This window comes from Trichosurus vulpecula, chromosome 3, assembly GCF_011100635.1.
Source record: "Trichosurus vulpecula isolate mTriVul1 chromosome 3, mTriVul1.pri, whole genome shotgun sequence".
Taxonomy (NCBI): domain Eukaryota; kingdom Metazoa; phylum Chordata; class Mammalia; order Diprotodontia; family Phalangeridae; genus Trichosurus; species Trichosurus vulpecula.
In genome coordinates this window covers 101,921,633-101,935,669 of record NC_050575.1, presented here as the reverse complement: position 1 = coordinate 101,935,669, position 14,037 = coordinate 101,921,633, and the positions used below count along the sequence as shown (strand labels likewise).

General features: G+C 36.0%; 1 protein-coding gene across 1 annotated transcript in view; it reads right to left on the bottom strand.

The window, feature by feature from the left end:
* The window catches only part of PHF20 (PHD finger protein 20), a 116,591-nt gene that overhangs the window by 84,460 nt on the left and 18,094 nt on the right, over positions 1-14,037 (bottom strand). The window contains exons 3-4 of the mRNA XM_036748888.1: positions 6,342-6,513; positions 4,719-4,803 (exon numbers count right to left, since the gene is read on the bottom strand). Coding sequence (XP_036604783.1) covers positions 4,719-4,803; positions 6,342-6,513 — 257 coding nt within the window. The remainder of the gene's footprint in view (positions 1-4,718; positions 4,804-6,341; positions 6,514-14,037) is intronic.

The following is a 14,037-nucleotide window of genomic DNA, read 5'->3' as shown; positions in this document are numbered from 1 at the left end:
CGAGAAGGTGGATAGGCAGAAGAGACAATTACAAACTAATCTATGGACCAGTAAATAACATGGAAGCAAATATACTGTCATTAGACTGGCTAGAGCAGCAATTTCCATCAATACTCATGGAACTATAACAATACCTCACATTTATGTAACATTTTAAATTTTGCAAAGTACTTTATAAACACGCAATCCTCACAACAATCCTATGAGATAGGTGTTACTTTTATCTCCATTTTACTGATAAAGAAACTGAGGCTCTGAGAGACTAAGTAACTACACAGGTAATAAATATCTGAGAAGACGATTCTACATCAAGCCTTCCTGACTCTGCATGCCAGCACTCCCTCCACTAGAGCAGGCTGCCTATCCATCACAGAATGACAAAATTGAAAGGGACCTTGGAAATCATCTAGTCTTACAATTTTTGTGTTACGGACCCCCTTGGCAGTCTTGTAAAGTATATGGAACTCTTTTCAGAACAATGTCTTAAATAAAATACAAAGGATTACCAAGGAAACAAATTATATTGAAATAAGGAATTAATTCCCCCCCCTCCAAGTTCAGACCCCCTGAAATCTATCCAAGGACCCCTTGGAGGTACATGGATTCCAGGTTAAGAACCTCTGATTAAGTCCAATCCTTCATTTTACAGAGGAAGAAATTAGGGCAACTAGAAACCAGAGGAACCAGGCCCAGAGTCACAGTCACTTAGTTCAATAGCAAAGGAAGAGTCCGTGTTTCAACTAGAAAATTAAATCCTATAATCATAAAGTCTCCTATTCACTGGAGCCCAAGTAACTACATGTATTCCAAATGCACACTTTATCCTACCTTTCAAACAGGATGCCTTCACTTTTCCTCTTAAGTGAGTTATCCCCGTCCCTGTATTGCCCCTTGCTACCAGATATGAAGAGGAGCTAGCTCTAGCGCCACAATTATTCACCCATTTAAAAAGGAAGAGCCCCACCTTAATACTGGATGTTTGTCCACTGGCAAGGCTGCATTAATAGTTCCAACTACTCCATTTCCAAATGTATAATCAATCGAAATAATTACAAAGTAGAAAAACTGCTTAGTAAGAAACCAGACCTATCAGGCTACTACAAGAGTCCCCAGTTTGTTTCTACTGCTACAGATGATGATCTGTAGCAGCAGATAAGCAGCTATTTAAAATTTCCCCAGAGTCTTCTGACTGGCACAGTGCCCAGCACTGGGGCTGCACACAACAGGCATTAATATTTATTGAATTGGGAATGGGAGAGTGCTGAACTGCGCAGGTGGCACAACAACTGGCGACCATACTTCCTTCCTGTCACCTGTGGAGAGGGGGCCGGCAGTAGAAGCAAAGGGGTCAGGGATCAACCATCTAAGGTTTCCCAATAGAAGGGCCCTAGAGAGCACCTGTCTAGTTATCCAAAACACACTACCCATCTATGTTAACAAGGCTACTGGGGATTTTTAAAAATAATCACAGGTCACATTTCTACAACATCCTATGTGTGAGGGAGACAATAACAGCAGTTCACATTTATATAATGGTTTTCTCAAAACAACCCTATAAGGAGTTGTATGAGTGTTATTATCCAATTTTAGAGGTGAGAAAACTGAAGCACTGGATCTATCACTCAAACCCAGACTGCCTCTATTTTAAAGTCCAATGTTCTTATCCCTATTTTACATATGGGGAAAAAGAGATCCAGAGAAAGGAGATATAACTTCATGCCACAGCCTTATGACTAATCGCTACAGAATCAGAAATGAAACACCTGTCTTCATCCCTGGCCCAGTGATATTCCTTCCTCTCTATGAAATTAACCTGCTACTGCTCAGGAAGAAAGGGATTTAAACTCAATTACATAGTTACACAGTAAAACAGACAAATTTATTTCCCTATATCAATAAAATTAGTCAAGCCTATAAAGTTTTTGTGCATTTTTCAAGATAAGGTAGCTGGAGAAGGCTTAGATTTTCCAAGTGTGACTGTTCTTTTCAATAGATGACCCTGTCAAAGTCTAGCTTTCCGATGGCCCTCCACTCAGCCAAGCAGGCTCCCCAGCCTCATCCTGCCAACTGGTGAGATGTACAACCCAGGAAGTACCAATTTCCTCAAATACTGTACTAAATTTCCTACACAAACTCAGGAAGTAATTCATTCTAAGGACAAATCTGAGTGATGCTGAGATTCTCTGCATCGTACCTTATCCAGACACTACTGTCAGAACTCACCACTTCTGATGATTATTTAAATAGTGATTTTCTCTTAAAGACCATTTTTTTCTCCCACTTTCATGGTTAGTGTCAAGTAGTGTCCATGTGACAAACGAAACTAAGTCACAGTGCCACAATGCCTAAATCAGTACTAGAGAGAAATACAACCCCCAGATAGTTGCTGACCTACTTCAAAGTTTAATATGTACTAACTGAACCACAGCTGTTAAATTGCAACTTCCCCAAACTGACAGAATTATTTTCAATAGGATGCCTAAATAGTCCTTATCTAAGTCAAAACCAAAAAACCATCAATAACATCTCCAGATGTGTTCCCTCAAATTAAATTTCTACTTCTTATTTCCCAGCTACTGTTCTGTTTTGAGGCAATTGGGGTTAAGTGACTTGCCCAGAGTCACACAGTTAGTTAGTAAGTAATTTGAACTCGGATTCTTCAGACTCCAGGACCAGTGCTCTATCCAGTGAGCCACCTAAATGCCCCCCAGATATTGTTTTCCCAGATACTGTCTTCTCTTCCCTGTAAAGGCTCTCAATGAAAAGGCTATTCACCTTCTAGTTATCCCTAACATTACTACTGAGACCTCCCCACTCTCATCCATTAGAGGATACTAACAAATTTACAGGATTCCAGTCAACAGCACTTCATAAATGCCTAATCTAAGGCAAATGTCTCCTTTACTTGTGTTAGGTCTTATAGTTATCTAAAGGTAACCTATACGGCAGAAATCAGAGCTTAGAAAACAAAGCAAAATGACCCATTTTATAGTATCATATATTGTTAGGGGTTCAAATGAATCGATATTAACCATGAGAATTATCACCATCACAAAATGTTTTCTAAGCCCTCCCTCTATGCAGTTAGGGCAGCAGTTCCTCAACATTTTTGGTCTCAGGATTCCTTTATATGCTTAATAATTACTGAGGACCTGCCAAAGAGCTTTTGTTTATGTGGGTTATACCTATCAACATTTACCATATTAGAAGTTAAAACATGTTAGCAGTATTATATAAACAGTTTTGACCTCAGCTACCCCCTAGAGGTCCCCAGACTGCACTTGGAGAAGCACTACATTAAGGCTAGAGTTGACCTCAGAAGTCATCTAATGGGAACTCCTGATTTTTTGTAAAATTTTCCCCCTTTGTAGGGGGGAACTCAGGTTCAGAGTGACTTGCTCCAAAGTCAATCAGTTAATATAACAGCAAACCAGAATCTAAATTTCATCTGTAAAAACATCATTCTGTTAAGTGGGAAACTTTTCAGGGACACAGAATTAAAAGAAAAGGGAAAAGATATTTAATAATAGAGACTAAAGATAGTATATCTAACTTAGGTAACCATGTCTTTTTAAAAGTGTAACGAAGGCAGGATTTAGATTAATGTGATCCATACAGAAAGTTATAAAACAAGTTTGGATTGATTTTTAGGTAAAATTAGAAGGCAAGGGCTGCTTCAAAGCATTTGCCCATCAAAATCTGAAGAAGTAATATGCCATAGTATATGGGGTACTGGGCTTGGAATCAGGAAGATATGATTAGCTGTGACCCTAGTGAAGTCCTTTTACCACTACGTGCCTCACTCTCCTCACCTGTAAAATGAGGGAATTATACGGAATGCCCTGGAAGGTCCCTTGCAGCTCTGAATCTATGATCCTAGGGTCTACTTCAAACAAGGGTAATAGTGGCTGCTCTCCTTGGTTTACATGCTTCATAAACCCCCCAAAGGTAGAGTCATGCAATTCAATAGCCACTAAGAAGAGCTCTTTGGAGCAGTCCCATTCCCCTGAGGAAGGAGGACCTGGCCCATGCAGCATATCAGAGAACACATTATTCAAGCTGTCAGGGACCATGTTTTTCATGAAGACTCCCCTGATTCGCCCCAGATCCTCAGGTCTTCCCTCCCAAAATATTATTTATGAACATATTATCAGTCCCAACAACGTAAGATCCTTAAGAGCCAGGGAACTTTCCATTTCGGGCCTAATACATAGTATTTGCTTAATAAACATCTGTTGACTGAGTTCAGGGATAGTGGAGATTATCCAGTTCAACCCTCTCATTTTGCAAGAGGAAAGCAAAACAGGGAAAACTTAAAAAAAAATCATTTGCCCAAGAGCACAAGTGAGTTGATGGGACATCAAGGTCTAGAATCCAGGTTTCCTGACTCCTAGATCCAAACTGATTTCAGTGCTCTACAATTATTTAGGCTACGTAGGGAGATGTATGAATTTCCCATTTAAACAGCAATATTCCAACTATCTCATCCGCTTCTCATGCTTAAGTTTAACCTGGGATAATGGGTTTTTACATTCCTCACACTTTACTCTTTTACCCACCTGTATTTTGGAAATGGGAAAAGAGAAAAGAGATAACTTGGAGGTAAATGTTTGCTGAGAATCCACAATCCATTTCTTTTCTTTCTAACTCCCTTATACACAAACAAAAATTGAAATTTAAAGTCAAGCATACCAGCAAAACAAATAACAATGCCTTACCATCCTTGTTAACAGCAGTGACTTTGGCTGGGTAAAAGCGACAATCAGACCAGCAAGCAAGTACCTGCTCATTTATATGAAATTCCTACAAAAATAAGAAATTGTTACCAACACAGTTGATTAGTGTGTAGCATATCAACAATATTGTTTAAGTGCTTTTAAATAATCACTTTACACTTCTAATTTTAACTTTGTAAAATATGTCTAAAAGCTTCAGGACAACCAATCTATTTCAGCGAGAGAGAAATAGCATTAACAAAAGAATTCCCACGTATAAAATACTTTTTCTCCAAAGGAATCATTTTGCAATCAAAGTTTCTGGGTTCAGATTTCAGCTCGGGACACTGACCCCAGTTGTGTGACTCTACCTCTATGGTCCCCACTATCCTCATCTGTAAAATGAGAACTCTTAAGTTCCTTCCGATGTGAAAACTATGTATGCTCTTATCAATTCTTAAAACCTCCTTGTAAGTTAAATAAGGGTCAGAAATTGCAACTGCATTGTTAAGTGACAATACAGAAGAAAAGGGTATGAATTCCTTGCCCATAGTCAGGAAGCAGAGCTAGAAACAGAAACCAAAGCTGACTCCCCAAAATAATCACTACTACTATGGACAATTTACCGCTTCAAAGTTTATCATCACTATTATTATTACTGCTAATGACAGGAATAATTCCTAGGACTTTTACAATACTATTACTAATTACTGCAATAATAGTTCCAAAGACTGTTCTCACTTTTTTCTGTACAGCTCCATGTACTGGGCTAGCAGTTAGAAATATGAATATAATAAATGTAAATCTACTCAATGTCTGATAATGTTCCTAAATAAGAGTGTAGAAAAAGGAATTTTTACATAATAGGTACTCAATAAACAATTAATTAATGAATAAATGATTGCATAAATAGATCTTCAGTTAAAGAACATGGGGCCAAGAACTTAAAAACTTGGGCTCTTGTCCTTACTCTGGTATGAACTATGTTATCCTTAGGCAAGTTATAACCATTCTGTGCCTCAGTTTCTTCAACTATAATATAGAGATAACACCTGCTTCCCAGAAATGTGATCTCAATCAGATGAAATAATAAGGCCTTTGAAAATTCAAAGCATTATAAAAATGTTAGGGATTTAGTAATACGTATTAGGGATAAAATAAGTGCCTTTCACCTTATGATCATTTCACTTCTCACTGAAAAATAAAACAGTAAAGAGGTGAAAATCAATCATGTATGATACCAATTAGGACTTGTGAGAGGAGTTTAGGAAGCTGACTAAAGGTTTTGGCTAAAATAGGTTTTGAGAACTGTCTATAGAAGTAAAATACTTAAAGTGTGCCTGCCTCCCTACTAATACAAGCAAGAGTTTGTTTAAAAACTTTTTTGAGAAGCTACGTTCCATACCATGAACCTCAAATGGCCATCTAATATACTTTATCAACCACAACATTGAATTTGGGGAAAATGTGGCCAACAGTCTCAGGATCAAAAGGAGGAATATAGGAGACATTGCGTCTTTAGCAAGTTATTTGAACTAGTCAAAGAGTCAACGCATACTGCCAACTTGCTAGCAATCAACATGTTCCAGGAATGAAAGCTCACAAAATGCATAATTTTCTACTCACAGAAGATCCTTCTTCCTCATGTAACCCTTCTTTTCTTAACTGTATTTTCTCTAATGGACGTAAATAAGGACTGTCCCAGCAGAACCATTCATCATAACGATGGTTCCAACGTTTGAAATGGATGAGTACTTTCCCTTCTTCATAGTCAATTTCCTGTATATGAGCTGGATACCTGAGTCAAAAGGGAAAAAACTTCAGTTTTAAAAATTAAAATTACAAGATATTATTTAAACGTTAGAATATTCAAAATATATATATTATTGAATTGCTCCAGCCATTCTGGAGAGCAATTTGGAACTATGGCCAAAGGGCTATAAAATTGTACATATCCTCTGACCTAGTAATACCACTTCTAGGTCTATACAACCAAAGAATTCAAAGAAAAAGGAAAAGGACCTATATGTACAAAAATATTTATAGCAGGTCTTTTTGTAGTGGCAAAGAATTGGAAATTGAGGGGATACCCACCAACTGGGAAACTTAACAAGTTGCAGTAGAGGACTGTGATAGAATAATGATGTGCTATAAGAAATGATGGGGGAAAAAATAAAAAAAGGAAGAAGGAAATGACAGGCAAGATGCTTTCAGAGAAAACTGGGAAGACTTACATGAACTGATGCAAAGTGAAATGAGCAGAACCAGAAAAACCACTGTATACAGTAATAGCAATACTGTATGATGTGTGGGGATTTTCAAAATTGTCCAAGCTGCAAGAAAAACCAATGAGGCAGAGCTCTGAGCCAATGACACTTTATAAGGGGTCCATGGCTCCCTCTAATTAAGTAGAACTCAGATCTTCTTCATGATCTGAAATGCCCCCTTCCTCTAGGGCCTTAGTTTTATATTGCTTGATACCTGGACAACACGGGTAGAGCAGGCCAAAAACACAGATTCTGATTGGTGGATAGACCTTGACCATGACTCTCCAAGAGGGTCTACACAAAATAAAGAATCCCATTGGTTGACAAACGGCCTAGTGAGCAGACTTTAACAGACCTACCTTGACCTTCCAGGAGGTCCTATCAAAGTCAATGAGCAGGATCATAGAGCTGGGCTGATGAGCAGATGTCAAAACATCTCCATGGACCAATGGGCTGGTAGAAAGGCAGGACACAGGCCAGCAACCAGAGTCACTCATTGGCTACATGTTCATGGTCATCTCCTCATATTGGGCAATAGAGAGATTACAAGGGACGGAGGGGCAACAAAAATAGCTGGGGGACTTTCCATGTAATTGAGTCACCTCTGTCACACTGGGCTTGGTCACCATAACAAGGAACAACAAGGGGAGAGGTCCTCTAGTTAGCTCCCTATATGATTAAGCAGGTAAACTTACAATACGCAGTTTACAGTTCTGAGGCCTAGTATCAGAACTTATAATCACTATCCCTATGGAATCATATCAAACTGATTCATATTGACTTGAATAAAATAGGGGTCCAATTAATCCTCTATCAGAGTTGATCAACTGTAAATGACTTAGCTATTCTCAGCAATAAAATGATCTAAGACAATTCCAAAGGACTTATGATGAGAAATGCTATCCATCTCCAGAGAAAGAACTGATGGAGTCTGAATACAGACTGAAGCATACTTTTACTTTCTTTATTATTTGGGGGATTTTTGGGTCTCTGTTTTCTTCTGCAACATGGCTAATATGGAAATGTTTTTAATGGCTGAACTGTATGATCTACATCAAATTGCTCACCTTCTCAAGGAGGGAAAGAAAAGAATTTGGAACTCAAAATTTAAAAAAACAAATGTTAAAAATTTCTATTTACAAGTAATTGAGAAAAAAAAATGTAAAAATATATGTGTGTATTTATATGTATATATGTATGTACATTTATAAACAAAATAAAGCTTTCTCCATAAAGGTCAAAAATTCACTTAAATAAGATTTGTCAGTTCCTTATAAACTTAAATGTCATATTTTCATTTCAAGTGCTTAATGCAAATTTTTCCCAGTTAACTTCTTTCCCCCTTTATCTACTTAATACTACTTTCAGTTGTACAAAAACTTTCACATTTTCTTAGCTTTTTAAACATTTTTACTTAGTATTTTGTTTTTCCCCAGTTACATGTAAAAACAATTTTTAACATTCATTTTTAAAACTTTGAGTTCCAAATTCTCTCCCTTCCTCTCTCACCACTCCCCCTCATTGAGAAGGCAAGCAATTCAATACAGGTTATACATGTGTAATCATGCAAAACAGTTCCCATAATAGTTATGCTGTGAAAGAAAACATAGACAAAAAAAATCTCAAGAAAAATAAAGTTTAAAAAAGTATGCTTCAATCTGTATTCAGACACCATCAGTTCTTTCTGTGGGAATGGATAGGATTTTTCATCCTAAGTCCTTCAGAGTTGTTCTGGATCACTGTATTGCTGAGAATAGCTAAGTCATCCACAGCTGATCATGGCACAATATTACTGATACTTTGTACACAGTACATTTCACTTTACATTGGCTCGTACAAGTCTCTCCAGGCTTTTCCCAGAGCATCCTGCTCATCGTTTCCCATAGCACAATAGTATTCCATCACAATCATATACCACAACTTGTTCAGCCATTCCCCAATTGATGGGCATCCACTCAATTTCCTTTTCTTTGCCATGAAAAAAGAGCTGCTAAAAATATTTTTGTACATACAGGTCCTTTTTTTTGAATTTTTATCTCTGGGGATACAGACCTAGTAGTGGTTTTGCTAGATCAAAGAGTTTTATAGCCCTTTGGGCATAGTTCCAAATTGCTCTACAGTATGGTTAAATCAGTTCACAACCCCACCAACAGTGCATTAGTGTCTGATTTTTCCCACATCCCTTCCATGATTTGTCATTTTCCTTTTCTATCCTATTAACCAATCTAATAGGTACAAGGCAGTACTTCAAAATTGTTGTAATTTGCATTTCTCCAATCAATAGTGAGTTAGAGCATTTTTTCATATGGCTATAAATCACTTTGGTTACTTCATCTGAAAGCTGTTCATACCCTTTGATCATTTATCAAATGGGGAATGGCTCCTTTGTAAATTTGACTCAGTTCTCTCTATGTTTGGGAAATGAGGCCTTTATCAGAGAAATTTGTTTCAAAATTTTTTCACAACTTTTATATTTTCATATATAATCAAATATATTTTCTCTCTTATAATTTCCTATAAGTCAAAGCTTAAGAATTTATCTCATCTCTATATCTGTTAAAGATATAAAACAATTTCTTATCCTCTATTTTTAAAGGTTTTGACCACTGATCCATTTGGAATTTGATACATGTTAAAAAATTTCAATATTTCCATAATTTTTGTCAGTCAATTCAATTTTCCCAATAAATTTTGCTGAATACACAAATATATGCTAGTAACAGCCATTTTGCAACTGATAAGTGGTCAAGGAACATAAATACAATGCTTGAAAGAAATATAAATTATAAACAATCACAAGAAAATATATTTAAATATTTAACAGAGAAATGCGTATGTTTTAAAAAGTGAGATTCCACTTAACTACCATTCAAACTGGCAAAGAGTAATCAAAAGGTAACAAAATTCAATGTAACTTTAGTAAAGCAGGAACGCTGTTAGACTACTAGTGAACTGGTAATTGGTCTAGGCTTTTGGGAAAGCAATATGGCATTATACAAAATATCACAACAGCACAGATACCATTTGACCCAATGGCCCAACTATTAGGACTATACACCAAGGAGATTACTGACAGGGGGGAAGAAAAGATTTTATTCAAAAATTCTGGAAATTAACTAGGGTCCTATCATTCGGGGAATGTTTGAACAAATGACATATGAATGAATTCATGCATGGACTTAGGGTCCATGAATGTTTTTAAAAATATTTTGATAACTACATTTCAATATAATTGGTTTCCTTTATAATCCTAAGTATATTTTACTTCATTCCTTTAAAAACCTTCTGAGAAGGGCTCCATAGGTTTCACCATATTGCCACAGTGGTCGGTGACACAAAAAAAGGTTGAGAACCTCTGATGCAATAGAATTATTGCTTCACGAGGAGCATGAACAATTTTAAAAAATAAAGAAATACAAACACAAAGTGATACTGAGCAAAGACGGTAGATGAAAAAGAATATACACATTGACTGTAACTATGAAGACAACAACAGCAATATGTGAATATACACATATATCCTACTGTCTTCACACTAACAGTCAAAGTGTATATACATGTATTGTACATGTACATGTACATACACGTATACACACAGACACATACAGTTCAGGAAAACACAGACAATGTTGTGTAAATACATTAAAGTCAATATGTACTTTTTTTGTATTAGTCTTAATTTGTAAATGAAAAGTTACAGAAATGCTCGATCATTTCCTTTCTCTTATTGTTTTTTGGTTGGTTGGTTTTTGCTTTCAAGACTGATTCTCTTATTTTCTTGTTCATGTATAGAACAAATCAGTGGAGGTAAAAATAAAATTTATGTAAAAATTAAATTACATTTAGAGGGGTGTGTGTTGCTCCTAAGCCTAATAATCAATTGTACAGACACAGACACAAACACACAAACACACACCCCAATTTTAGGTTACAAAGTGTCTCATTTGATCTTTGATAACAACTCTGTGAAGTCAGTAGTGAAAGTAATTTATCTTACAGATGAAGTGAAGCTTAAAAAAGGAAAGGAACTACCCAAAGTCACATAGCTTGTATCAAAGCAGAAAGTCAAACCCAGGTCTTCCCCAAGTCGGCTCTTCCTGTAGTATTCTGTTGCCTCACAAATTTGGTAAAAAAAAAAAAAACAAAAAAACCCTCAATATGAGACTAGGAGCTGGAGGGGTGGAAAACAGCATTTAAAAAACAGAGTTCCTTCATCTGACAAATATTTATTAACACAAGGCAGTGAATTTTACACTCTAACTATGGAGAAAATACCTACATATAATAAAATGACAGATTTGCTTAAGTTAAAGAGAATGCAGTAGTAACTGGAACTCAGTGGAACCCTAACGCATCCCTACCTGTAACTGGCTGCCTGTGTTCACCTAACCCCATGTGCCACTTCAGTGTCCTGAATGACAAACCTCACAAACCTGACATGGCCCAAACCCCTGCCTTACTTAATTTTCTGAATAACAAAGTCACAGCTTTAAAGAAACAAACCAGTTTCAAACCTTTTTCTAAAATAAACTGGAAACATGTTGAGCTTCAAATAGATACGTGACCTAAATATAAAAGGTTGTATTATAAACAAATTAGGAGAGCAAGGCAGAAAATACAAGGAACAGAGGGAATCACAGAAGAGAAAATGGACAATTTTGATAAAGCTGAAATGGTGTACAAAAACAAAATTGATATAGTTAAAATTAGAAGAAAAGCAATTAACTGGAGAAAAAAAACTTGTGAAACAAATTTCTCTGATTAAGTTCTAATAAAGGATCTGATTTGATTATGTAAAAAATGACCATCATTTTCCAGTAGGTAAATTAATCAAAGAACATGAACAGGCAGTTCTCAAAGGGAGAAATTCAAATTATCAACAGCCATTTTTTAAAATGCTCCAAATCAAAACTGATGCTCTCTATCACAGAGGTGACAAAAAAAGGAAAATGATTATTGCTGAAGAGGCTTCAGGAAAGCAATCACTCTATGTGAATGTAACAGAATATTATTGCACTATAAGAAATGATAGTTTCAGAAAAACCTGTGAAGACTTGTATGAAATGATTCAGAATGAAGTGAGAACCAGAAAATGTTATAAAGTAACGATAACGTTGCAAAGAAAAACAACTTTGAAAGATTTTATAACTTTGATCAGTACAATGACTAACCACTATTCCAAAGGATAAATGAGTAGGCTACCCATCTACCTCCTGACAGATGAGTGATCAAGTTAAGGTGGAGAATTAGACCTAATTTTAGATATGACAAACACAGATTTATTTTATTTGACTATGCTTACTACAAGGATTATGTTTTTCTCTGTTTTTGAGGCGGGAAAGATTTGGGGGCTAGTGATGGAGTTGACACCAAAAAAGATTTTGGAAAGACAGTCACTAGAGCATTTTTTTTAAATAAAGAGAATAGAATTTCAGTTCAAAAGGAAAAATGGGCAAGCAGGACAGCTTTGAAAGTAACATGTTGAATTAGTCATGATTTTTTATTAAAGCAAGCTATACATGATAGAGATTGGAATTTTTTACATGTAATCCTTTTTCTATTGTCCTTTGTATATGGAAATGTTCTTTTTTTGGTGCTTGTTAAATTCAGAATCAAAAAATATTTATTCTATTAGATGCTACTACAAAAAGTACTGCTATGTATATTTGATATTAAAAGAAAGGGGATCTTTATTTAACTGAGCTCCTGGGAATATATGTATAGCAATGAGATCACCCGGACAGTGTGTGAAGAGTTTAGCAACTGTTTGTGCGTAAAGTGATTTTTCTCAAAAAAAAAAAAAAGAAACAAAGAAAGAAAAAGGTGGAGAGAAGCAGAATGGATGCCCACTGATTAAAGAATGGCTATACACACTATGGAACATGAATACAATGGAATATTACACCATAAAAAAATTACAAGGATCGCACTGGAAAAAAAAGAGGTACCAAGAAAACAAAATGTACAATGACCACAGTAATATAAACGAATATTGAAATATATTAGAATTCAAATTAAAATGAATGACTAATCTTGGTTCCAGAGAACCAATTATGAAATATATTTTTTAAATTTAATTTAATCTTTTTTGAATATGCATATCTACTTTCTCTCCTGCCCAATGGAAAAGAGAGGGAAAAAAACCCTTGTACAAATATATCTATCAATATATACATACAGACAGACAGATAGCTAGATAGATAGACAGACAGACAGACAGACAGAGTAAAGCAAAAGAAATCCCAGCACTGACCACATCCAAAAAATTTTGTGTCTCAATGTGCAGTCTAACCACTCTGTGTCAGGAGACAGGCAGCATGCTTTATCATCATGACTCAGGAATGGTGACTAGTCATTGCATCAATCAGATTTCTGAAGTCTTTCAAAGTTGTTTGTCTTTACAATATTGTTGTTAGTGTATAAACTGTTCTGGTTCTCAATTCACGTTGAATTGGGTCATGTAAATCTTTCCAAGTTTCTCTAAAACCATCCCTTCCACCACTGATGAAACATACTTCCTCTTAGTAGAGCTGGTGAACTACAAATGTAAAATGTTGCTTATAATGTCAAATGTAGCTGCTGAGACAAGTGATTTTGTCTAAATTTTTCTTAGTTATAAGAGTCCTTGAGGCAGCTAGTGGCACAGTGGATAGAAAGCTGATTCTAGAGTCAAGAAGACTAGAGTTCAAATCCAGCTTCTGATCTCTACTAGCTATATGACCAGGGGGAAGTCATTTAATTTGTTTGCCTCAGTTTCCTCAAGTGCAGAATAGGAATAATAATAGCACCTACCTCCCAGAGTTACAAGGTTTAAATGAGATAACATTTATAAAAGTACTTAGCACAGTGTCTGGCACACCGTAGGTGCTATATAAATGTTTACTTCCTGCCCCCTCTACAGAAGGTATATTGTTAAGAAATGGTGTAAAAAACAAGGCATCAATAAAACTTTTAAAAATAAAGTAAAATATATTAGTCACTTCCCTGACATAGGAAAGATCACACTGATGATTACTTAACCTTTTGATGATTCAGCATCATCATTACGACCAATT